At 35.4% G+C, this 24,210-nt stretch overlaps 1 protein-coding gene across 1 annotated transcript; it reads left to right on the forward strand.

Annotated features, from left to right (window-relative positions):
* Positions 1-18,168: 18,168 nt before the first annotated feature.
* LOC112294252 (uncharacterized) lies at positions 18,169-22,849 on the forward strand. The gene is made up of 8 exons (XM_024544534.3): positions 18,169-19,338; positions 19,441-19,679; positions 19,785-20,119; positions 20,428-20,526; positions 20,651-20,876; positions 20,987-21,129; positions 21,238-22,178; positions 22,290-22,849. Exons 1-8 carry the CDS (start codon positions 18,298-18,300, stop codon positions 22,503-22,505), a joined length of 3,240 nt encoding a protein of 1,079 aa, XP_024400302.1. The 5' UTR covers positions 18,169-18,297; the 3' UTR covers positions 22,506-22,849.
* Positions 22,850-24,210: the final 1,361 nt, after the last annotated feature.

Raw genomic sequence — 24,210 nt, forward strand, 5'->3', positions numbered from 1 at the left:
AAAATATTATAAAATATTATCTTAAAAATATAAATAATAGTCAAAAAGTTAATAAAATTAATAAATGCTAATACTATCTTTTTATAAAATAAACTTCTATTTAATTTGTAGGTCCATAAATAAATAAAATTAAAATAGATTAGAAAATTAAATAATATATACATGTGTAGGAAGAAATTAAGATTAGAATTTTGTAAATTTTACTTTAAGAAGCCAAGAATTGATATCCAAAGAAGACTAGTTATCAACTTGGATTGAAATCAGATCTTAAAGCACAAAACCGTGCACCTATGGTGATTCTTGGGTTGTTTTGTAGATCAAAGAGTGGAATTTGAAAGAAAATTTAAGAAGAATTTTTTTGCATTATTTTTATGTATTTTAAATTAATATTCGGATTTTGAAGAATTTTCAAATTTAGTCATATTTTTGGTAGGATTAGGATTTGAAAAATAAAAATAAGTTTATAAATTTGAGGATTTTTTGCATTTTATGGTGTATTTATTAGTAAAATTTTGATAATGTGTTGATGTGCTAGTTGTGAATGTATATAAAAATTTTGAAAACGATTAAACAATTAGATTGAAGTATATGAAGGTTTTTGTAAGTTAAGGTCTCAAAAATTGGAATTTGAAGATCAATGAGTATTTCGAAGATCTTCAACAATTTGTCAATTGGATTGAAGTGAAATATTTTTATATGGATATTAGATTCAATTTTTAAAATTTAGATGAAATTTGAGAGCAATTCAATAATTCAAGAAGGAAATATTGGCACTAAACATTCAGCATTCAGATATGAATAGGTTGCTCCTTAATATCCAATTGAATTATCTTGCATTTATTTCAATTAATAAGTGCAATAAATTTCATCTTCTTTATGTTTGTTTCAAATTAAGATACTAAAAAATATATAAGTTTTGAATTGATATCAATAGTTTGATCATTAGTTATTGAGATTCTATTTTACTATAGGATTTATTAAGAATTTATTTAAAATCTAGATTTGATTAGAATTTGGATTATGATTTGGTCTAAGATTTGATTAGGATTTATCTAGGATTTAGGATTTCATTAGAATTTCATTAAGATTTGGTTAAGTTTCAATTAAGATTTTAATTAGGATTTAATATAGGATTTGATTTAGATTTAATTAAGATTTGATCAATATTTAATTAAGAATTTAATTAGGATTCTATTTTGGTTTTTATTTTTAATATTTTTTTAAGATTATTTTTATTTCTTTAAAGATTTATTTTCATATTTTTTTATGATTTTTTATTATATTTCTTTGAGATTAGATCATGACTTTTTTGTATTTTTTTTTGTGACTTCTTTTAAATTTATTTTGATAGATTAAAGTTTGATTAGGTTTATTAGGGATTACTTGAAGTTTATTTAAGGCTCTAGTAGACTTAGTAGAATTATTCTTGTATTTTTACTTACCTTCCACAATTAGGTGCTTGATTCATTTTCAAGCAAGAACAAAAGTAATACGACATCGGAATGTATTTGTATTATTAAGGCCCTTGCTATGGTGAATTTCCATTGAAATAGAGCATGAATTATTATCCTTATTTAAATTAATTTTTGGCCTCTTTGTCTTGAATCCAAAAGATATAGGTTTTGAATTGAATGGTCATTCTTTCAATAAGTTCTTAGTATTGTTTACTCCTTCAAATTCTTCTATTCTTGGATATTCTTCCATTCAATTGAACTTGGTTGAGATAGTTTGTAGGCCTCTAATAAGTTCTACCATCTTGAATAGCTGTGACAAATCTTTTCCAACAATATCTCCATATTGGTGACAGATTGCTTCTTCTTTTTGGTGCCATGTATTTTTGTTTATCCTTGATTTTGAACTATTCACAACGTCCTTGCTTCTTCCTTTAGTTACATCCTACATCTCATGAAGCGCTTGCTCATACTCCTCTTGTTGAATAACTTTTGTATTTTCACCCTTCTAAGTAGTCTACTCGTTATATGCTTCATTAAACTTGTTAATATCTAAAAATTTACTTATGTCTAATAAGACTCCTACCCTTGGCATTGCTCACAACTCCACCATCTTATCCACTCAAGGCTTCTTTAATTTGAATTGAAATAATTCTTTTTGTTACTTTATTTTTTAATATTATTATTATTAAATTTTTTTTCATGTTGATTCTACATGTCGCTCTTTACTGAATTGTCTTGATTGATTATAAAGCTCAACATGAATATCTTTATCAAATGTGCTATTATAATATTTACATTAAGTAATAGACAAATTACTGATATCATCAAATCATTATAATGCTCACTATTACAAGTACAATTCTTCTCATTTATATTTTGATTGATCAATGGTGACTTAATTTATACTTGTGTTCCTCCAATTGCTGATTTTTTTGGATTTTTAAGTCACATTGTGCTTGTATACCAAGTGTGTAATAGATAGACAATATATGTACTAAATTGATAAGTTGTCATAGTCCATCGCCATATAAGAAGTATTCTTTATTACTAGTTTTAATATTTTAGTGGTCAAATAATAGGAATTTTCATTTGTAAGAGCAACACAAAAAAATTAATATGTTCCAAATTAGTTGTTTCTATTGCACACCAAAATTAAACTAAGGTATTTAACAATATCCCAAATATTACTTAAAAGCTTGTCTTGGATCATCTTTAATGTTATTTATGTAAACATCCTCATGTCCGCAAGGCAGTTGGAATTAAATCCTACTATCTATGATTAAAAGATATATGTTTCTCTCTATGAAATGTGTGGGATATGTATAAGTAACTTCTATGATGTTGCTTTATTTTTATTGACCACTTAAAAAAATCCATGCTTTAACTTCCTTTCAATATTTATCTCATTCCTTATCTCAGTTTGCACTTGCCCTAATTAATCTTGTACCATCTTAGTTGGAAGACATTCCTTGACAAAATATGCAATAATAATTTTTTTTTTTAAATACTTCATTTTAACTTTTATTTTCTTTTCATCTAATCTAATCTCAATTACATTTGTATTTAACAAAAACTTGGTGCTACTTCTAGTTAAGCCATTGAGTAGTTTTTCACTTGACACAATGCATGTGGAGTTGATTGATATGTACTTATTCAAATTAGTAATAGTTACTATCAATTCTAGCTCCACCCTTATACTATAGTATCATTGTTCCATGCATCTTCCCTCCTCTATTATTGTATGTGCCATTAGACCATGGGCCAATTGCAACTAAAGAGCCTCTATGTAAGATGCCATCCTTATTCACACAATCTACATGACCAAGTTACTCCCTCCTTGAAATCAACAAAATTCACTACTTGGGGGATTTCTACTCATTGTGCGGCCAAACCTTGTGGAGTGTCATTCTTTTTCCATCTCCCTACATGGAGTTCTTCTTGCTTTTTCTTTTGGAATGACTTTCACATGAAAAGTCTTTTCATTTTTGTGAATGCCATGAACTGAACAATCAACACCATCCCTCCAAGTCCATGTGTTATGGTTAGATTTTCAACTAATCTTGATAGTAGGAATGAAAGTTGTATTTTGAGTTGAAAATTGCATACAACCAAAAGAAGAGTATATGATGAGTTACAAAACTGGTGATATTTACATATAAGCAGTAATAATTTTTCATCTTTTGCATCCATCCTTCATTCCCCATTGAATTCACCTAATAAATGGACTAGATGATAGAGAGAGAGAGAGAGAGAGAGATATGAAAGGGGGGGGGGATGGTCATTAGTATTAAGCATGTGTATGATGTGGGGTGGGAGAATGGCAATGGTGGAGGGTAGTAAGTAGTGCATGCATTTATTCTGTATTAGGTACAACAGTCCACAACCTCATTTGTTTGTATGAATGAATGTGTCTTTGAACTGGCTGGCTGAATGAATGAACTGGAGAAAAAGTTTTTAAAAATATAAAAGAACAACCTGTGTGTGGACAAAAATCGAAATGATTTTCCTCCACACAATTTCACCATTCGAAAAAAAAAAAAAAAAAAAAAAAAAACTCTTTTTTCATCATACGATGGTGTCTTGTATTACATATTAAAAACATCCCAGGATTGCGAATATTTGTTATAAATAAATAAATAAATCATAATTTTGTTTAATATTAATCAACACCATAAGATTAGAGAATGTAAAAATTGTAAAGACAAGATGGAATGGGCTTGAACATACTGAAACTTTTAAAGAGTTTCTAAGTTTCTACAATGATTCTTGATGGTTAGAAAACTCAGTAAACTTATTGAATCCTTGGCGAATTTAGACATATAATAGAATTCCATCATTATTACAATTTTAATGCTTGAAACTTTATTGAACTAAGTATCCAATATTGATAAAGTATGGCCACATGTTGTAATCATATTGTCTTACAAGCATCACAATATTAAATGTCATTGTCTAATTTTAAATGTACTACAAAACAAGCATAGGTGAAAGAACTTGATGAAGGAGAAGAATCGTGAGGTTATGATTTATCAAACTCTAGTGTTTAGTGAGCAAAAAGTAAAAGACCACAATATTAAAATTAAATTAATATAGACATAAAAATACCTCAATGGGGTACAAAATGAAGGATACAGACTAACTATTAAATCCAAAAAACTAACTATTAAATCCAAGGCTCCAATTAAAGAATAATTTTATCTTCAACTCTTTGAGTTTTAACTGGAGGCATTAAGATTTTCCAATTTTTTTTAACTGCATTTAGAGACCAATTCTTTATTTCATTTAAAGGTTGTATATATATATATATATATATATATAAAGTTTTTAGTTTTTTTAGTAAACATTGGTTGCTATTTCTTTTTATTTTTATTAAATTTATTAATCAAAAAACTAATAGCAAACATGATACACTAGACAAAATCAATTATGCTTCTACTAAATAAAGACTTTGAGCCAAACCATGCATAAATCTAAATTTTTATACAAAGATATTAATAAAATAGTTGTTTACAAATTGCTTTGTGGTAATAAGAGAAATGAAAAAATTGTAGATTTATTAGAATTACAAGTAAAAAATTAGTACCTTGATGAAATTTGATTAACATATTATGTATATATATAGAGAGAGAGACTTAAATATTTGTAGAAGTTGAGGGCTTCAAAAGAAATATGCAATCACTCAATCAATATAATTTTAGTTTTTATGCAATTGTTTTTATTTGATGAGCTCAAACATAGAATTTTTATCTAAACATCACAAGTATTACAACTTAAGCTTGTAAAATATTTCTATATATATATAGGAAGAGAGAAAAAACATCAAACTATACCAGAAGTATATAGTATTATTTTAATAGATATGTTAATAATTCGATTATTTCCTATTCATTCTAAATTACATTTGTTGAGATTTAAAAGTTATACACAAAAATAATTCATTCGTAACAGGAAATCAACAACCATTTTAAGGTTTGGAACTTTTGATCATCATTTGATGCATACTAGTACTTAGATAAAACTTGTCCATCGACATACAAAAATGATCTTATGTATATGATTTTTATTCTAATAACGAAAATTCATATATATATATATATATATATATAATCTTAAAAAATTACATAATTATAAGATTTATATGCTTAAAGTGTAGTTACTTTGTATTCTTTATTTTGTTGATGGTCTTAATCTTGTATTTATTCTATTTAGCATCTTTAATTTAATACTTCATAATCAAGAATATTAGTTCTAAGTACTTCAACACAAATTTGGGTCAAATATTGAAGGTATTCTTAAAATAGTAAATCCTTTCAAAAAAGTTTATGAAGTATTGGTTCTAGTATAAATTTAATTTATTGCACTACATCCACCAATCTTTTGTTTTTTTGTAGCCTTACTATTAAGTCTATATATATATATATATATATATATATATAAACAACTATAAAATATTGTTGAATTTTTCTTCCTAAAGTATCAAAATATACATATATTATTAGTAGAACTTTTAATAATTAAAATTTTCAATATTTTAATCTTGTGTAAATGTCAAACTTTTTTATGATGTTTGTGTTTTCATATGTCATGCTTATTGTTGGTTTGCATTATCTGAAGTTTAGGCCGTACTGCAAGCAATGATATGGTTGTTAGCACGTCCACAATTAATATTCTTGATTAAAAATTTACATTTACTTGTGGGTATTTAGTATTCAAGAAAAGTAGGATTGCTAATTTTGATGGTTTTAATACAATTGAATATGTTACTACTAAAAGGTATTACAAGATTTTTAAAGCTTTATCATTATTGTAGTTACACATGATATTTAAGTATTGATTTTCAGAATCATCTTGCTCCACCCACTTGACAATTTTTGTGTGAGTTATTGTTTTAGAATAAAATATTCATTTATTTATTAATTCATCAAATCACATTAAGTCATATACATTGAATATGATTATTGTTGATCTCACTTCGTCTTGAATTTTTTTAAATTAGGAAGCTAACCAAGTTTTTAAAAAATAAATAAAAACAAGCCCTTGGAATTCTGATATCCTTAATAAGATTTTTGTATTCTATAATCATATTTCACAACCCTAGAATATTTAACAAGAATATCAATAAATTCAGAAAATAAGTCAACATTCAGTTTAATCTTTTTAGAAAATAACTTTAACAAATCCAAAATCTTTTGCCTCTTACCTATTATATTTACATCTATTACGACATTCGTAGGTGAAATAAACAAACATAAATCATAACTTACTATATAAGTCAAATGTACACAACAGAATCTACACTTCCCATGTTTACACCATAAGATTTGACAAAACAAAAATCTTGCATACTTAAAGGAAGTTATTTATTTATTTATTTATAAACAGTAGTATACCATAAAACAAAGAAAAAGAGGTGATTAAAACCATGTAGCACAAATGTAGGACATTTGGATTGAACAAATCCATGTATTATTTTCCAGAGGAGCTTCAGGAACCAATCTTCTCTGCAACTATTTTCTTATTACTCAGGAAATATAAGATCCCGTGATTTCCTTTTATTACAGTTGTTATGTTGATTGTATTGGATTTCATTTGTTCAAGTGTAAACAGCCAGAATCGGCAGGAGTTGTTTATTGATTTCATAATCTAATTCAGGTCCCCTTCGTCGCAGCTTCCTGGGCAAATAGAGCGTTCACATGCGAAGAAGTCAACGCCGAGACACTGGCTGTTGGACTTGTAGAAGTGGGTGACGGGGGAGCAGGTGTGAAAAGGGATGTAGAAATCCGAGTTGGATGGATGTGTCGGTGAAGCCTCCAGATGGGCATTCTGGGGCGCGGTCTCCGGTGCCCGTGTGGGGACGAGGGATGGGAAAGCGATTGCCAAAGACGCGGCAAACGGGCAAGCACGGCATTGAACGGCACATTGCACGGCAATGCATCCGCCCTTCACGTGAAACTGCACGCAGTGATTAAAAGTAAACATATCAATAAGAATGTAAAAAATAAGAACAAGAATAAGATAAACAATTTTTTTATAAGTTATCTTATTTTGTAATAAGATAACTGCTTGAATGGTTTTTTTGTTGCATGCATGAAGAATGATCTTCAAAGATGTGATATTTCGTTCACAGTGATTATTTTGGATAATCATCAACTAAGAAGTAAATTAAAACCCAGTACCATTTTTATTTTATTTTTCCTCTCTCTCTCTCTCTCTCTCTCTCTCTCTCTCGAGGAAACGTACTACAAGATAAATGTACCAAGACTTTTGAAGATTCGAAAAAATAAACGAACATACGTTTATTTATTTGAGCACGTTTGTTTGTTTTGTTTTGTTTTGTTTTTTTTTCGATGTCCATAAAAATATGAACCAAAGAATTTGCATATCAAACTACATGTTACAACAAAAGTCACTATAGACATGTATCAATAACGTTGTGAAAAAACTAATCCAGTACATTTCAGATGTTTTTGAATTTGACAAAAGTTCCGAAAGAAAAAAAAAAACCTCACTAAATTAGAAAAGAAGAGTTGTAAATGATTCCAACCCTGAAGCCAAAAGGACAACTTCAAATGGATGTGATGTTCACAGACGATATATTATTGGATCCTCTCCGTGCAAAGAGTCCTCCGAACAACAGTTGAATGTCGACGTGGTCAGAGTCAAAGCCGTTACAGGTGTAGGTACAAAAGGAGACAGGGTTCCGACAGATCCACATTGTTGGGGGTCAAAGCATTTGAGTTAGTTGTCATCTAAAGTGGCGTTGACCACATTCTCGGTTTCCCCGCTTTCCTGCGAAGGGTGCTTGATTCGACCAGGTCCTGGTCGCACTGAGTTCGTGTCGGCGAGTGGGCGTTGCAATCGTAGTTCGCAGGTGCAGTTGACAGTGGACAGTGGGACCCAGGCTCAGATGCAGGCTCTGGTGCCGAAACGCATCTCTGCCACAACCTTTCGCCAACGTGTGCAACAGCCGATTTGTGCACGATCGAGTGCGCAGATTTGGGTCCTTCGCATAAGCTTACAGTCTAGTCGACTCTTGCGGAATGTGTTGCCGGGTTGAATGCGACTGGCATATGTGCACGGTGCCGCTGATTCATAGCTTGGTGATCGGAGCACTCTTTATACCACGCGAGCAAGCATTTACAGACTCGTTTGTGAACTTGAGCAGACTCTTGGAGCATTTGTTAGGAGTGATTGGGTGAAGGATGTGCAGGTTTTGGTTGGAGTTTGAGCTTGTGCGTGGGTGATATAGCTGAATGGTGCGGGGAGTTTCGCCCTGGCGCTCCGAGATGCAAGCCAAGCTGAAGTCCGCGTGGTCGAGGTGGCTGGAATAATCGGTAGCTGCAGCAAGGATGGTAATGCTTGCAATGCTGCTGCAGGTCGTCGAGGCCTCCTGTAGAAGGCGCACATTACCGACTCCGCATGGAAAATACTCGGGGATTAATGAAAGATGCAAGAGTGACGGACACACACATCTTCACTAGTGTTGATCACATGGCATTCGATGATCCACACCAACTCTTTGAAAACGAAACCTGCATATAATCTCACGATGATCAAAAAGTGGTGAAAACTTTACAATAAAACTGAAATGTTTTGTGTATGTTGCAAACAAAACTCTTTTTCTTCACATGCTTGTTGCATGCCATTTGTTAGTTTTTTGAGAACCAATTACTGTGTATTGAAGTGTAGTTCTGAGAGGTGCCTGTACATGTTTGCTAATGCACGAAGTGGATTCATATGAGATATTGTGTTGCTTTCCTTCTCAATCAATTACCTCAACAGCCGCAATATGCTTTGGAATCCAAATCATGGCACAAATTTAAAACAAATTTGTAGAAGGAGACAACTTAATGGAGTTAGAAAATAATGATTATTCTAAAATGCTTACATCGTTGCAATGATCATGTTTCATCATATTCAATGTTTTACACAATAGATGAATATTGGTTCCAAAGGCGAATGTTAGAGACAACCAATCTTTCTACCCACGTCTTGCACCAAAATATTACGAGTAATATGTCAGTGAAAAGTCGTTATGCCTCATGAAAAATAGGGGGTCGTAAATACAGAAATCATGCTGTTTGGTCCTTGTCAAGCACAAAAATGTTTTTATTCAGAAAGATTCTATTATGTGATGTGATATGTTGGGTGTCATTTCAGAATAGAGAGTTATTTTTTAAAGGACAATTTTAGAAAGGAAGGCATTAAAATTGGGCCCATTGCACACTCATGAGGATTAAAAGAGGTGCCTTCTGGATGGTTCAGTTTGTTGGCACATTGCTTTGAAATTTAATAATAATAATAATCATCATGAAAACATGTAATCCAATCCCTCCAGACATGTCAAGTTTTGATCGTGATAGTATTGTGGTCCAAACCATGCTTGAGCCATGATCCTTATGTGGACCCCAATTGTATTGTTTTTTCATGGTTGTGGTGGGGTTGAATCCATTTACTTCACATCTTAATAATGGTCCAAATGGAGACTAGAGTGAGAATGATGCTTTGGAATTGTTAGATAAAGATAAGAAAAGATAAGAAAATAGATGATAACTTCAATTCTAAGAATAGGAAAAATAGAAGATAAATACAAAAGGTCAAGAAAATAGGCCATTCTGATTAATAATTATTTTTTAGGTTAATTATGAGCTTTGTGGTTGTAGAACAATAAGATAACTTCAATTGAAATGTTCCCAAGATGGACAATGGGGCATCAATGCTTCTAATTACAAAAGAAAAGAAAAAAAAAAGAAAAAATTGTGATTTGATTGTTACATTACTCCTTTCTAAATAACATTAGTGAGTTATCTATAATTATCTTTAGTTAGTCGGAGGATATTTTAAATTGCCTTAAGATTTTGAGCCTCTCATTTTTTATTCTTGTTTTCAATGAAAATATTTTTGATTTCTTATTATTCATTCAACAAATTTTAGTTTAAGACAAGTCTAAGATATACAATTTGAAACATAAAATTCATGTAACATGAATTGATATTAATATTAATCAATGTTCAATTATATGTAAAGAGTGAAACATGTAAATATTACATATAATCAAATTAAATTATGAAACTTATTTTTTTGTGTATTTTTATTTATTTTATTTAAAATTTAAAATAATTAATGTAAATAAATTGTAAGAATAATATATATATATATATATATATATATAAAATTTAAAGTACAATAATTCTAATGTAATTTCAAAATACAACATTATAAATATTGAAGTAAAAGTGAAAGTAGAATAAGTTATCTTGTAGAAAATATTACCTTAAGTAAGTTACTAATGGTTAAAGGCTCAATTCTTGGTGTATAGAAAAGGAATCCTATGAATATAGGTTGAAGTCAAGGACCAAGAGTCAAAGTCAAGAAGATAAAGTATGAACTAGGAAATATCTAAAGACTAGATAAGAGTAATTAGTGCAAGGCATAAGATACCCTCGAGGTTAGTGAGATGCCAAAAGGATCCTAAGACCATGTCTATAAAAGCCAAAGAATGGAAGTTGTATTTTTGGGCTGCAACCACTACCTATAAGTATTGGATGTTGGAAGTGAGACATATCTTATTCCATACTCTCTTTGTGTGCAACCTTGCTGATGCTAAGTGTTGTGACTTCAAAGTGCTTGTTCTTCAATAGGTTATGGGCCCACTCAAATTTAGTTGTGAATTTTGAAGTTCTTTGAAGTCTTTATTGGTGTTAAGAATAGATCTTATGGTTGTTGTTGATGTTAGGATTTGATATCTTCTAAAATCTACTTTTGTATCTATTTATTGATGTTCTTATTGCTCTTATTTGTTGTTAAGTGCATTTATAATTTTGGAGGTAGTTAGATACCTTAGATTGATGTTTTAGGATACTTGTGTTGGATTTTTTTGTTGAACTTCATCATTGGTACTCTAACTTTGTGCTTTTATATACTAATTTCCTTAAGAGATCCATTCATTCTGATAAGAGGTGATTTGTGAGGTTAAAAATGTATTGTGAAAGAAGAGATGTGATTAAAGAGAGGCAAAGCTTGATCAAGAGGTTATCAAACTTTTGAGAAGTCTTATAAGTAAAGTTGAGAGTGATTAAAGAGTATAAACAATAATTTACTCACTAAGAAGGCATTCTGAGTTTTTAAGGCAACAACATCTTTTTGTTGATTTTGAGAGTTCATTCTTCCTTTTTCTTGATTTTCTTTGATACACCCCTTCGTTACACATGGCTTCAAGTGAGGGTGAGGGTTTGAGAGTAATTGAGAAGTTTAAGGATGACAACTTCTACCATTGGAAGAAGAAAATAGAACTTTTGTTGGCTTCATTGATTCTTTGGAATATTGTTGATGAAAGTGAAGACCTTCTAAGTGACGATGCTAATGTGAAGGTGAAGGAGTGCAAACGACGTAAAAGAAAGGCTTTTGGCATGATTGCAACAAATCTTAATGATGCCAATTTTTCACATGTAATTGCTTGCACCGGAAAAGTGGAAGCATGGAAGACTCTTTGCAATATCTATGAGAGTGGAAACCTTGCCAACATTCTATGGACAAGAAAGAAGTTCTTAACAATAAAGATGGAAGAAGGAGATGATTTCATGCCTCATGTTAACAAGGTAAAAGCACTTTGCATATCAACTAGCAGTTGTTGATATACTAATTGATGATAGAGAAATTGTATTGACATTGCTTATGAGTCTTTCCAAGTCCTATAACTACCTCATTGTCGCATTGGAATCCATCAACATGAAGGAACTTACTATGAACTATGTCACGTTTAGACTTGCCCATGAAATAACCAAGAAGAAAGAAAAAGAATATCAAAGTGAGGATTCGGCTCTCTTCTTAAGACAAAGCAAAGACAGCTATTCTCACCAATGTGATAGTTCAAAGAGTAACATGAAAATAGCTATATTTATAGAAAACTAGGTCACTTTACTAGGAATTGCTACAAAGCTAAGAAAGGAGATAGAAAGAATGCAAACAATGCTTGTGATAACTTTGGTGAAGATGATTATGCTTTCATCACAAGTGAAGGAGCCTCTATGGCTGCCATATCGAAATGGATTATAGATTTGAGTGCTACTAAGGACATGATACCATACAAGTGTTCATTTGACACTTGTGAAGAAATTCCAGCAACCAAATTTTGGTTGGAAGAAAATGGCATGGTATAAGCCATTATAATTGGCTCAATTGTTGTAGAGATTGTTCTAAAGGACCAAATTAAGAGAATCAGATTGAAGGAAGTCTTACATGTACCAAAGATGAAAAAGAACCTCCTTTCGGTGAGCAAACTTATATCACATGGTTGTAAGGTTCAATTTGACATGAATGGATGCTTTGTGAAGACAATGGATAGACAATATGTTGACAAAGGCCTTAGAGATGGAAATCTCTACTTCATCAATTGTAAGAAGATGAATGGAGTTGAAGTGGCTGCATTTGCTAATTTTCCATAAGATCAAGACAAGTTTGGAATCTGACATCAACGAATTGGTTATTTTAATGTCAAATGCATGAAGGAGCTTCAATCCATGGTAAGTGGCTTGGAACTTGGTCATTTCAGCCACAATGCCATGACACTTGCTTGTGAAGGTTGTATTCAAAGTAAACAACAAAGGGCTTCATTTCCAAATGGAGTTGCAACATGTGCAACCAAATTATTGGAGATTGTGCATTCTGATGTTTGTAGACCAATGAAGACACCATGAATTGGAGGAGCAAGGTACTTTGTCACATTCATTGATGATTTTTCAAAAAAAGTGTGGATTTGCATCATTAAAATTAAGAGTGAGTGCTTTTCAAGGTTTAAGGAGTTTAAAGCTCTAGTAGAGAAACAATATGAGTACAAGATCAAAGTATTGTGCATGGAAATTGGAAGTGAATACATGTCAAAGTATTTTGATGAATTCTTGAAGATTCAAGGTGTTAAAAGACAAACCTCTACTCTTCACACTCCACAACAAAATGGAGTTGATGAAAGAGAAAATCGTACCATTGTGGAGATGACAAAGAATATGCTTCATGCACAACATCTTGGGCATGAGTATTAGGCTGAAGCCGTGGTTACTTCAGTGTACAAAAGGAATAGGCGCCCTACAAGTGCACTCACATCAATGACTCCACAAGAAGCTTGGAGTGGCAAAAAACCTTGTGTTTCACACATGAGGATCTTTGGATGCATTGCTTATACAAAGATACTAGATTTCATGAGATCCAAACCTGATACAAAGAGTACAAAATATATATTTATTGGATATTGTGAAAGTAAAAAGGCATACAAGTTAATGTGTTTAGAAACTAAGAAAATCATCAAAAGTTATGATGTTGAGTTTTTGGAGCATAAAAGTGCTTTTGAACACATGGAGATGTGTCTAAATGAGAGTAATGGTAAGTTTGTGGAGAAATCATTAATTTCAGCAAAGAAAGAAAAAGAAGATGATAGTGACAATGAAGATGGAAGAAATGCAAATTAAGGTCAAGTGCCAAAGAAGGTAGACCATAGTATGCCTTTAATTGTTAGAACTAGTAATAAATACAATGAAGATATTGATGATAATGATGATAATGATGATAATGAGGAGTATCAACTTTTAGGTGAGAAAAGATAAGCTTTAAGGAAGAAGAAGCTTGGAAGAGAGCATAAAGTGCAAGAAGATGAAGTCTCTCCAAATGAAAGAAGGTATCCTTTGAGAGAAAGAAAATCATGTGATGAATGGTGGAAGGACCACATTTTTCCTCAAGTAAGTGAAGAACATGCCAATATTGCTCTTCGTGTTGATCTATTGAGTTTGTGTGATGCAATGAAGTCTATGGATGCTATAAAGTGGGAGAATGCTATGGAAGAAGAATTCAAATCACTCATGGACAATAGAACATGGGAATTGACTCAACTTCCACCAAATCGATCTTCAATTAGTTGTAAGTGGGTGTTTAGAACAAAAAGAGATGCAATGGATAATATTATGAGATAGAAGTCTAGATTGGTTGCCAAAGGCTACTCATAAGTTGCTGGTATTGATTTTAATGAGACATTTGCTCTTGTGGCCAAATTCAACACCATTAGAACCATTGTAGCAATTGGGGCAGTAATGGACTTGGAAATGCATCAAATAAATGTCAAGATGGCATTCTTGAATGGAAGCTTGAAAGAAGACATCTACATGGATCAACCTCAAGGATTTGTACAAGAAGGTAATCAACATCTTATTTCTAAGTTGAAGAAATCTTTGTATGGACTAAAGCAATATCCAAGGGCATGATACCAATGCATTGATATATTCTTTGTAAATGAAGGATTTGTAAAGAGTGAGGCTGATCATTCCTTGTATGTAATGCAATCAAATAAGTTCATATTGATTGTCATCTTATATGTTGATGATTTTATCATCTTAACCAATACTATAAAGATGATGGATTGATTGAAGGCAAAGTTAGAAAAGGAATATGAGATGAGTGATTTGGGAGAGCTTTGCTATTATTTAAGGAGTGGAGTTTGTAAGAAATCATGCTAAGAAGACCATTACAATGAGCCAAAGCAAGTATATTGAAGACGTGTTGAAATGATTCAACGTAGAGGAATATAAGCATATTGGAACACCTTTGGGAGCCAATTTGAAGTTGATGAAGCTTACGGAAGAAGAATTTGTTGAAGTTGAAGGTCAAATGCAAGGTGTTCCATACAAGGCAGTAGTAGGCTCACTAATGTATGTAATGGTTGGCACAAGGGTGGATCTTGCATATGCAGTGAGTGTTGTAAGCCAATACTTATCAAAGGTTGGACCAATCTATCGGGCAACTATCAAAAGGATCATGAGGTACTTAAAAGGCACTTTGAACTTCAAATTGTGTCTTGGAGGTGATAACATTACTTTGTACGGTTATTGTGATGCAAATTGAATTAGAGATGTAAGTGAGAGAAGATCTACAATAGGATATGTGTTCTTTGTTGGAGTGGGAGCTATATCATGGAATTGCAAGTGATAACCAACAATTGCAAGGTCAATATGATGGAGGCAGAGTACATGATAGCAAACCATGGTGCAATGGAGGCAATATGACTAAGTCAACTTTTGGTGGACATTGGAGATGTGCAAATGGAAGCAATTTTAATAGAGTGTGACAATCAAGGATGTCTTGCATTTGCAAAGAATCCCAAGCATCATTCAAAGATCAAGCACATTGACATTCAACATTACTTCATAAGAGAGAAGATTGAAATAAGGGTGATTGATATTAAGTATTGTACAACAAAAGACATACTTGCTGATTTGTTGACAAAGGCATTAGTAAAGGATAGACATCACATGTTAACAAAGGCATTAGGATTGAAAGTCTTTTGAACAATAGCAAAGTAGGAGTATTAAAATAAAAGTGAAAGTAGAATAAGTTATCTTGTAGAAGATATTACCTTAGGTAAGTTGCTAATAATTTTTTTTTTCTTTCATAATTTCAATAATTTTTATTTATTTATATTAGCATCTTCTTGAATAATAATATTTTCAGTATTTTTACACATAATATTTCAATAGCTTTGTAGTTATATTTTTCATAAAAATCATAAAATATAAAGTTATGAGTTTTTTTTTTTTTTTTTTTTTTTTTTTTTAAGTGTTTTTTATAATCGCCATCATTATGTTTTTATTCCTTAAAACTGATTGAATTACATCTTTCTTGGGTGATCTTCTTGTGGTGATTCAATGCTACAAAAATTCAATGAATTCAATACTTGTATTTTGATAAATCCAAATAAATAACATCATCTCTTTCACTACAATTATTAACCTAATTAATGCTCTTATATTATCAACACTGTTTTTACACATTTTATCTTAAATCATCCAAAAAAATGTTCTTCAATCTCATTAGCTTACATTGTTATTCTTTAACTAGTGTTCAATTATATTTCATAATCGTAATAAATTAATTAAGGCAATGTCCAACAATTTCTTATAAGTATCATCCATGGGATTAATAACCACAGATTTTTGAATTTTCTTTCAATAATGTTTCGATTAATCATTTGCTCCATCCAATAATAATACCCACAAACAAACACACAAGTAAACAAACAGAATATAATAAAATCTATCGCTGTATCTATTGAATGCTCTTGCAATACGAATGTTTCACATTTTCAGGAAACCTTTTCTCATGATTTTGGAAAGAATGTGAAAATGGTAAGAAGTTTCATTCGGGCAGAGAGATGATGATGCAGAAACGCAGCTCCGTTGAAATCTTACTCATGCAACGTGAAAATTTCATGCTAATTCATGAAACATCACGTCGTGATGCTCAGAACCAAAGCAACCGAAGATCCGTAGACCCTACTATCCCTTGCCTTTCCTCCTCTGTGAACTGTGTGTGTGTTTGGTTTCGCTTTTATTACACAAGTGCTGGTAGTGGGGCGACGCAAAGATGGAGTAATACAGACTGCTGAGCGAGGTCTTTAAGGGAGTGAGTGGTGCCATGCTAAGAATTGGACGCGAGCATCGACATCGCGTTGACACGGCACCAACAGCAATAATAATGTGACAAGAGGCACATGAGAGATGTGGACCTCGGATCGAAGAGCTTTAATGACCTCTCTCACGGAGGATGGAAAGATCTAGTTGATGACCCTAACGAGAACTAGATCCAGCCTGGGTCTACACCGGCACTGTTCCCCCACGCGAGCAGGAATCCGACACCTGGGCAGCAGCTACATGCGCCGCAGCGCGAATGTGTCAACACAGTTGCATGCGCAACAGATTCATCAGAAAGTCGAAAAATTCGCTAAATACCATCAGCGAAACACGCTGGCAGCGACGCAAAGAATAACCTATCTAGTGCCTCGGAGTGTCCTGCAAGTTGAACAATCTACTGATGAGACTTCGGAGGACGACAACGTGATCGGTGTATTGCTCCTGGAAGCGGCAATGCCAAACTGCTGAGAAGATCTAGCAGTGGACCACCAAAATGTGACGAGACCCTTGAACCATACGTCCACAATATCAGCGAAACTGATCCGAAGCATCGTCAGCAGTAGCAGGAGCGTCAAAAGTGCAGGTTTGGTCCCACATTTGCACACTTGGAGCATTGGAATTGCGACATCTTCTTGCTTTTTCCGGGGGATGGGCCTGCCGCAATTCACATTATTCTGACGTCGGGGAGAATTCCTCTGAAAACACAGAGATGGGTAAAGGGTGATGAAATTTTCTGGTACCCCTACGAACCGTAAACTTTGCTCGTGAAAGCGAAGTTGATAGCTTTCGATTGGTATGGCGATTTACTCCTGACCCATGCTCGATCAGTGATTGGCACATGGTGTTGCGGGAATCTTGTTCGAACGAAGAGGAAGAGCAGTCAGTGTGATGGCGAGGCCAACTGTTTGAGGGCTGTCGGTGGTTGAAGGGGAGCAAGATTCGTTTTGTACCTTGCCAGTATCCGCAGACTGAATGCGTCTAGAAGGTGTTAATTGAGTCTTAAATGTGGAGATTAGAGTACAGTTATGTTCTGCGAGGAAAATCTCTATCGAAAGTTTAGGCAGTGCAGGTTGACGACGAGCCGAGCGAGGGCTTACCGAAGGAGGGCGGGGAGATTACCCAGAATGTGTTCTCGCAGACTCGTGGTTGTTTGTTTGGACCATTGGTGGGCGGACGTATGTTGTGTGAAGATTTAGGGCTGGAAGACGTTTGTGAAATCCCCGAGATTGTGAAGTTCCGTTGAGTTTCTCAATGAGAAAAAACTGAGCGGCTTGATGGATTAAGATGGTGGAGTTGCCATTCAAAGATAAAAACTAGCAAAAGGATTCCTTTGGAAACGCAATTCGATCAGTATGTTAGTGTGTCGAAGGCAGAAATAAGGTCTCACAATCGTAATGGATCCCCTAGCGTCAGAGGTCACGGCGGGAGCAGCCGGGGAAAACCCTCCCTCCGCGTCGTGGCTCGCGGCTCATTGGCGTAGATTCTTACAATCCATATGGAGTCATCTGTTGCATTGCAGCGAAGCAGTTCGTAACGAATGGAGGAATCGTCCCCGCGACGCCACCGAACTTTACATACTCGCTCGACGCAATTTGATCACCATTTCGATCGTCATGTTCAGTGGGGTCTTCACATGGGAAATATCGGTGGAAGAATTGCGGTTGCGCCAGGGCATCTCCGTTGTGTTCCCAATTTACGTTCCGCAAGCCGTCTCGCTCTCCCTGGCATCGATCTGGCGATACCACATCATACCGGGGAACGTTATAGGGCTCTATCTCGCCAGGATGTACATGACGTGGCGGGGACCCGGCTCGACAAGCGTGATCACCTCGACCATGTTCCTTGTCAGCTCCTTAGCCACTCTTCAAAGTCACTTCGCTGCATTCTACCTTCGGAAGCGTCTGTGTGAAAATCGGAACAAGAAATTTCCGACAATCGATTCAGTGTCTGACGCTGCGTGGTTTCTCGTCATCGTCACCGTGTTCTCTTTGTTCTTCTGTACCGTAATAGCCTTGTGCCTCACTGCCACGCCCGTGGTCGTCTGGTCCCAGTTTGGGGTCCTCTGGGCGACATGGTGGCTGGGAGTACTCACGGCTATGATAACGATCACACCGCCGATCATCCACCTCATGGCATGGAAGTGGCGGCCCAGCCTTTGCCGCCCCATGAAGCTGCTTGAGGTTTTATTAACTGCTGCGGCCACCATTGGAGTCTCAACCACCATCTTCTTTTTCGACTTGCAGAAGTTCCGCCCCTTGCCCTTCCTTGCCTACCCGTGTATCGCGTACACAGCTTTTCGGTTTAACCGCGTGGGATGGGCGTTCACCGTCTCCGTTATTGCATTCATCTGCTCGTCGGGGAGCATTCGCAAGCTCGGGGTGATGTATATATTGCTTGGACGACCTCCGCCTTGGTCGGCCAAGCTCATACTCCAGGTTAGGTGTTCAACTTTTTTTGTCGTTGTTAGACTCAACCAATTTTGAAGTTCGCATTTTTTTACATTTTATTTCAATCTGACGGAACTTGGGTGTGTACAGATTGAGCTCTACAGCATAGTGATGGGCGTGGTGAGCATCACAGTCGCCGCGGCAGTGAGGGAGAAGAAGAGGCTAACCCGCACGCTTAACCAAATGAACGTTGATCTCGAGTACCAAGTCGATAGGAGAACTTTGGAACTACGGAAGGCAAACGAGGAGCTTCAAATATCTCAGAAGAAGGCTGAGATGGCCAGCCATGCAAAGACCCATTTTCTGGCAAACATGAGCCACGAGATTAGGTAACTGCAATCTCCCAAACAGTCCAAATTCAGTCCAGGTTGATTCACTGGGATTTGATTCAATTTTCTCGGAATCATTTTAACGAATTGATTTGACATGTCTAGGACTCCGATTCATGGAATTCTGGGCTTGACTGCACTGCTTCTGGAGTCTGAGCTTTCAGTGGATCAGAAGGACAGCCTTTCATCAGCGAAGGAATGCGCTGATCTTCTACTTCACATCATCAATAGCGTGCTGGATCTTGCGAAAATCGAGTCTGGTCGTCTTGAGATCGAGATGGTTCCGTTCAATATCCGCAACATGGTGTCCAGTACACTTCGGATGCTGCAAGCCAGAGCACAAGAGCGTGGCTTGAAGCTATTGTGGGAGGTGGATAGGGGAGTGCCTCCTTCGCTTGTGGGCGATGCTGGAAAAATCCAACAATCCTTGTTGAACTTAGGTTCGGAATCTCTCTCATTCTCTCTTTGCAACCTTGTTCCTTTGTCATGCCTCACACCTTCAATTTCTGTGTGGTCATGCCAATATGCTGTTTCAGAGCATGGAAGTGTCAATGACGAAATGTTTCTCGGGATCTATATAATTATTATATTAAATATGAGTTGATTATCCATGGGAGCTGTTTCTTTGGTTTGTTAGATCAAATGTCGATTGTGGGTGGTTGCTCTAACGCAGCTGGTCTGCCCCGTCACTAGCTCAGGAATGCTAGAAACTAACTTGATGGGGTTGTTGATATTTTTTGGATTGCAGTGGGCAATTCGCTGAAGTTCACGCATGATGGGTTTATATCTGTGAGCATCGGAGTGGCCTCTGACTCTGTGAGAGCTTCTGTGATCGGATTACCTGTTGGTAGGAATTCTGTGCTCAAACTGAATGTAAACGTCTAGGAATTTAATTTCTTCAAAAGGCTATCAATTCTGAGACCAAAAGACCCAACAAATATTTCTCACTGTTCTCCATGAAATTTATTCAGGGGCCAGCAGTGGAGCGGCTCGGGGGTTGGGTGGAAAACTGTCCTGTAATGAACACCACATAGCGCAAGCTCATGAGAGCATGCTTATTCACTTCGAGGTTCGCGACACTGGAATAGGTATCAACAAAGAGAAGCTGAAGGACATGTTCAAGCCCTTCACTCAAGCTGATGCCTCTACTTCTCGTCTTTATGGTGGTACTGGCCTCGGTCTATGTATTGTTCATAGGTACCCTCATCCCCACATGCTTCCTGCCTTCAGTAATTCCACTGTACTGGTCTTCAAGCATGCCATGCTCTTGTATTGGAACTGACAATTGTTTTTGTAATGTCGACAAGATTTGTGGAGCTTTTAGGTGGCTCAATCTGGGTGGAGAGTGAATTTGGAAAGGGTAGTGCGTTCCACTTTTGCTTGCCACTTTTCCTGAACACTTCCCTCGATGAGATATCACTGGAAGCGTCGCCAGAAGTGAGATCTCCAGGTTCGTGATCAAAGTCAACTCTTTTTTCTTTTGCTGCAGCATATCGTTGGTCGCATGGGATTTCACGGCATGTAATCGATTAATGAGCAGAAACGACTGTTTGTGCAGGGAAGAGTAGTGATAAACCATGGAGCCTTCTGCGCAGTTTGGTTTTTAGTCCACCTAGTCCAAAGTGCTCGAGCTCTGGAGGTGGGCAGCCGGATGCTGGACCACAAAGTCGACCTTCAGAGAATCCGTTGAGGTTGCCAAAACATGAACCTAAGGATGATCCTGTGGGGAGGGGGAAGAGAGCAGGCCGTACCATGCTTTCGCTCGGTGATTATCCCACCTTCGGAAACCAGGTTTCGGAAAATAGAGATGACTGGTTAGCTGGGAGCAGTGACTGGAGAAGTGGAGTTTATGGTTCGATGCTCACACCCTACCAATCATTTCTAGCTAATTTAGAAGTAAGCGACCCACCCAGCCGGCCACGGCGATCTTCTTGGTCGTATTATGACACAAGGGCAGAGTCGCAGGGAAGGAGTGTTGCTTTTGCCAATTATGAAGCATCGAGCGAGCGGCTGAGCCAGGTGCTACATCCCCGGCGCAGTTGGGATGGTGGCAGAGGCACATCTAGTGAGCTGAAGACAGACTCTCTGGAGCTGGTTCCCTGGCACGGCAATTCACTCGGAACTTCAACGAGACAAGCAGACAGTTTTCAAGTGGTTGGTACACATAGAGATACTTCCAACATCGGTTCGCCTCCGAGAAGAGGACCTTTACCAGACGTAGCATTCGATTCTACCCAGACAGAACCTGCTCCAAATGGGCTAAAGCAGAGTTCTCTATCAGAGCTTAGCAGAGAATCTTTAACAGAATTGGAGTTGTTAAAAGGGAAACTCAAGCTGAGGATAATCCTTGCGGAGGACAATAAAATAAACCAAAAAGTTGCAAGCCGGCAGCTGGAGAAGCATGGTCACGTCGTCAACATCGTGGACAATGGGCAGCGTGCTCTAGAAACCATCTGCGCGCAGCATGACGACTTCGACCTCATACTCATGGATGTGCAAGTATGTCCCTAGTTCAGAGTTTTGTTAATTTTGCTTTCTTCTGCCTCGAAAATGAGCCTGCCCGGGATTTGATTTCAGAATTGGGAGTAAACCAAGCGTTGCCATGTGCAGATGCCGATCATGGACGGATTATCAGCCACGAAGCAAATACGGAAGGCAGAAGCAGAGAAGGGATGGTCTAGGGTTCCGATTATAGGACTCACTGCGCATGCGACCAAAGGCTATCAAGACACTTGCCTGACATATGGAATGGATGGCTACCTTGGGAAGCCTTTTGATATCCAGCAGCTGCTCAAAACCATTGGTCACATTCTACCCAGAAGCTAACACAAATACCAGATTTCACCCATTTGTACCATACACGAGCATCTAATTTTTCTTCATACGAAGAACTAGGATGGTTACTATAGATACTCGCTCAGTTCTCAAACGATTTCGACAGTGTGCCTTGTCGACTTGACTGCACATCTGAAGATATTTGAGCTCCGAATTCTGACAATTGAACGATCTTGCGTTTCAGTAAAAGATGTGATGTGATGAGGATTCTAGGAACTAGTCTCAATGCTAGGATCTTCGGTCACCACGATGGGTGCATTTATTGCTATTCATACAAAGCTCGGTGTTGTTTTTTCTGCAATTCTGCACAATTCAATGCTCCTCTTTGATATGTACATGGGTTTTTCATCTCCTTATTTCCAATGTGCTATCGCTGTACATTTCTCTCTGCTTTGTTGTTGATTTGTTACTCGATATCATAAACTTTCATCAGCATTACCAAACTGCTATTTTTAGAACTACAAATTTATATTCTTATATTATCACGAAATGAAAATTCGGCAACAAATTTTAGATTTAGAATTCGTATCTTGTAACAGCAAACTTTGGATTGATTTATTTCGAATAACTAACTTCAAAGAATTCACAGTAGATAAATAACTTAATTTCATTTAGATTTATGAATCAGTACTTGTGCAATAAGATATACATGTTTGTTATGTAAATAAAATAAATAAATAGGATAGTGTTGTATAAATAAATAAATTTTGGCAAGAATAATTCCAATAATTATATTTATTCACATGATAAGTTTTGTTGCAATTTTATGCATATATTGTAACATACATCTTTTGTATGCAAACTAGACTCCATTTAAATGTATGTAGTACTCCAAATCATCTTATTAGTTTTTTCAAATCTTGTAACATTTAGCAAAGAGAGATTAAAAAATTAAAAGAAAAAGAAAAAGAAAATTGACAGTAGCACCACCACAATTATTATTATTATTATTATTATTAGCTTCATCCATAAAATCTACTATTATTAAACAAAATAATTTCTAAATAATAAATTTAAAATATTTATAAAAAATAAACTAATAATTGCAAAAATATTATGAAAATATTATTCTCAAAATATTTTTAAAATATCCAATCTTGATAAAAAATTAGAGATAGTTTTAAATGTCTATCACATTAATGTAGATAACAAATACACATCACTTTACATTCAAATTTGGATATAGAAACTTAATCAACACCTAAACAAATTTCACAAAAAAGATGGTAAGATTTGAATAAGTACTAAATTTCAAGAAAATCACAGAAATCATTAAACGAAAATTACATAAAATTGTTGGGCAGTTGTAGGCGGACATCACCGAATAAAATTTTAAGATCTTTGCCCACAAGCATCGGATGCATGAGAAAAATGGGAACCACTACATTCACACATGTTGGAAGGAATCTGTTCCATTGGTGTCCTATCGATGCATCCACAATCGTGTCATGCCAACGCTAGACTTGTTTGTTGTGTTGTATACAGAACAAGGGTGTATTGCGGGCATTTTCAGCTTCATTGTTCTCACCCTCCCCGTCTAATACATGACCCACATTGGCATTTGCTTTCTTGAAGCTGCTAAAGAAAGCAAATGCACATGATTTGCCTTTTTTGAATTTTTAAAGCGTTTTGCAGAGGAAAACTAGATTATTTCCGGTTCAGTGCAGACCATATGAAATGAGGACGATCGATTGAA

The sequence above is a fragment of the Physcomitrium patens genome, chromosome 17 (genome assembly GCF_059467195.1).
Source record: "Physcomitrium patens ecotype Gransden chromosome 17, ASM5946719v1, whole genome shotgun sequence".
Classification (NCBI taxonomy): Eukaryota; Viridiplantae; Streptophyta; class Bryopsida; order Funariales; family Funariaceae; genus Physcomitrium; species Physcomitrium patens.

What these genes read in the sequence shown, in the direction of transcription:
- LOC112294252 (XM_024544534.3), top strand. Translation starts at nt 18,298, where the DNA reads ATGGATCCCCTAGCGTCAGAGGTCACGGCGGGAGCAGCCGGGGAAAAC. An exon ending in CGGCCAAGCTCATACTCCAG is followed by an intron (nt 19,339 to 19,440) that starts GTTAGGTGTTCA and finishes GGGTGTGTACAG; the next exon opens with ATTGAGCTCTACAGCATAGT. An exon ending in TGTGATCGGATTACCTGTTG is followed by an intron (nt 20,527 to 20,650) that starts GTAGGAATTCTG and finishes AAATTTATTCAG; the next exon opens with GGGCCAGCAGTGGAGCGGCT.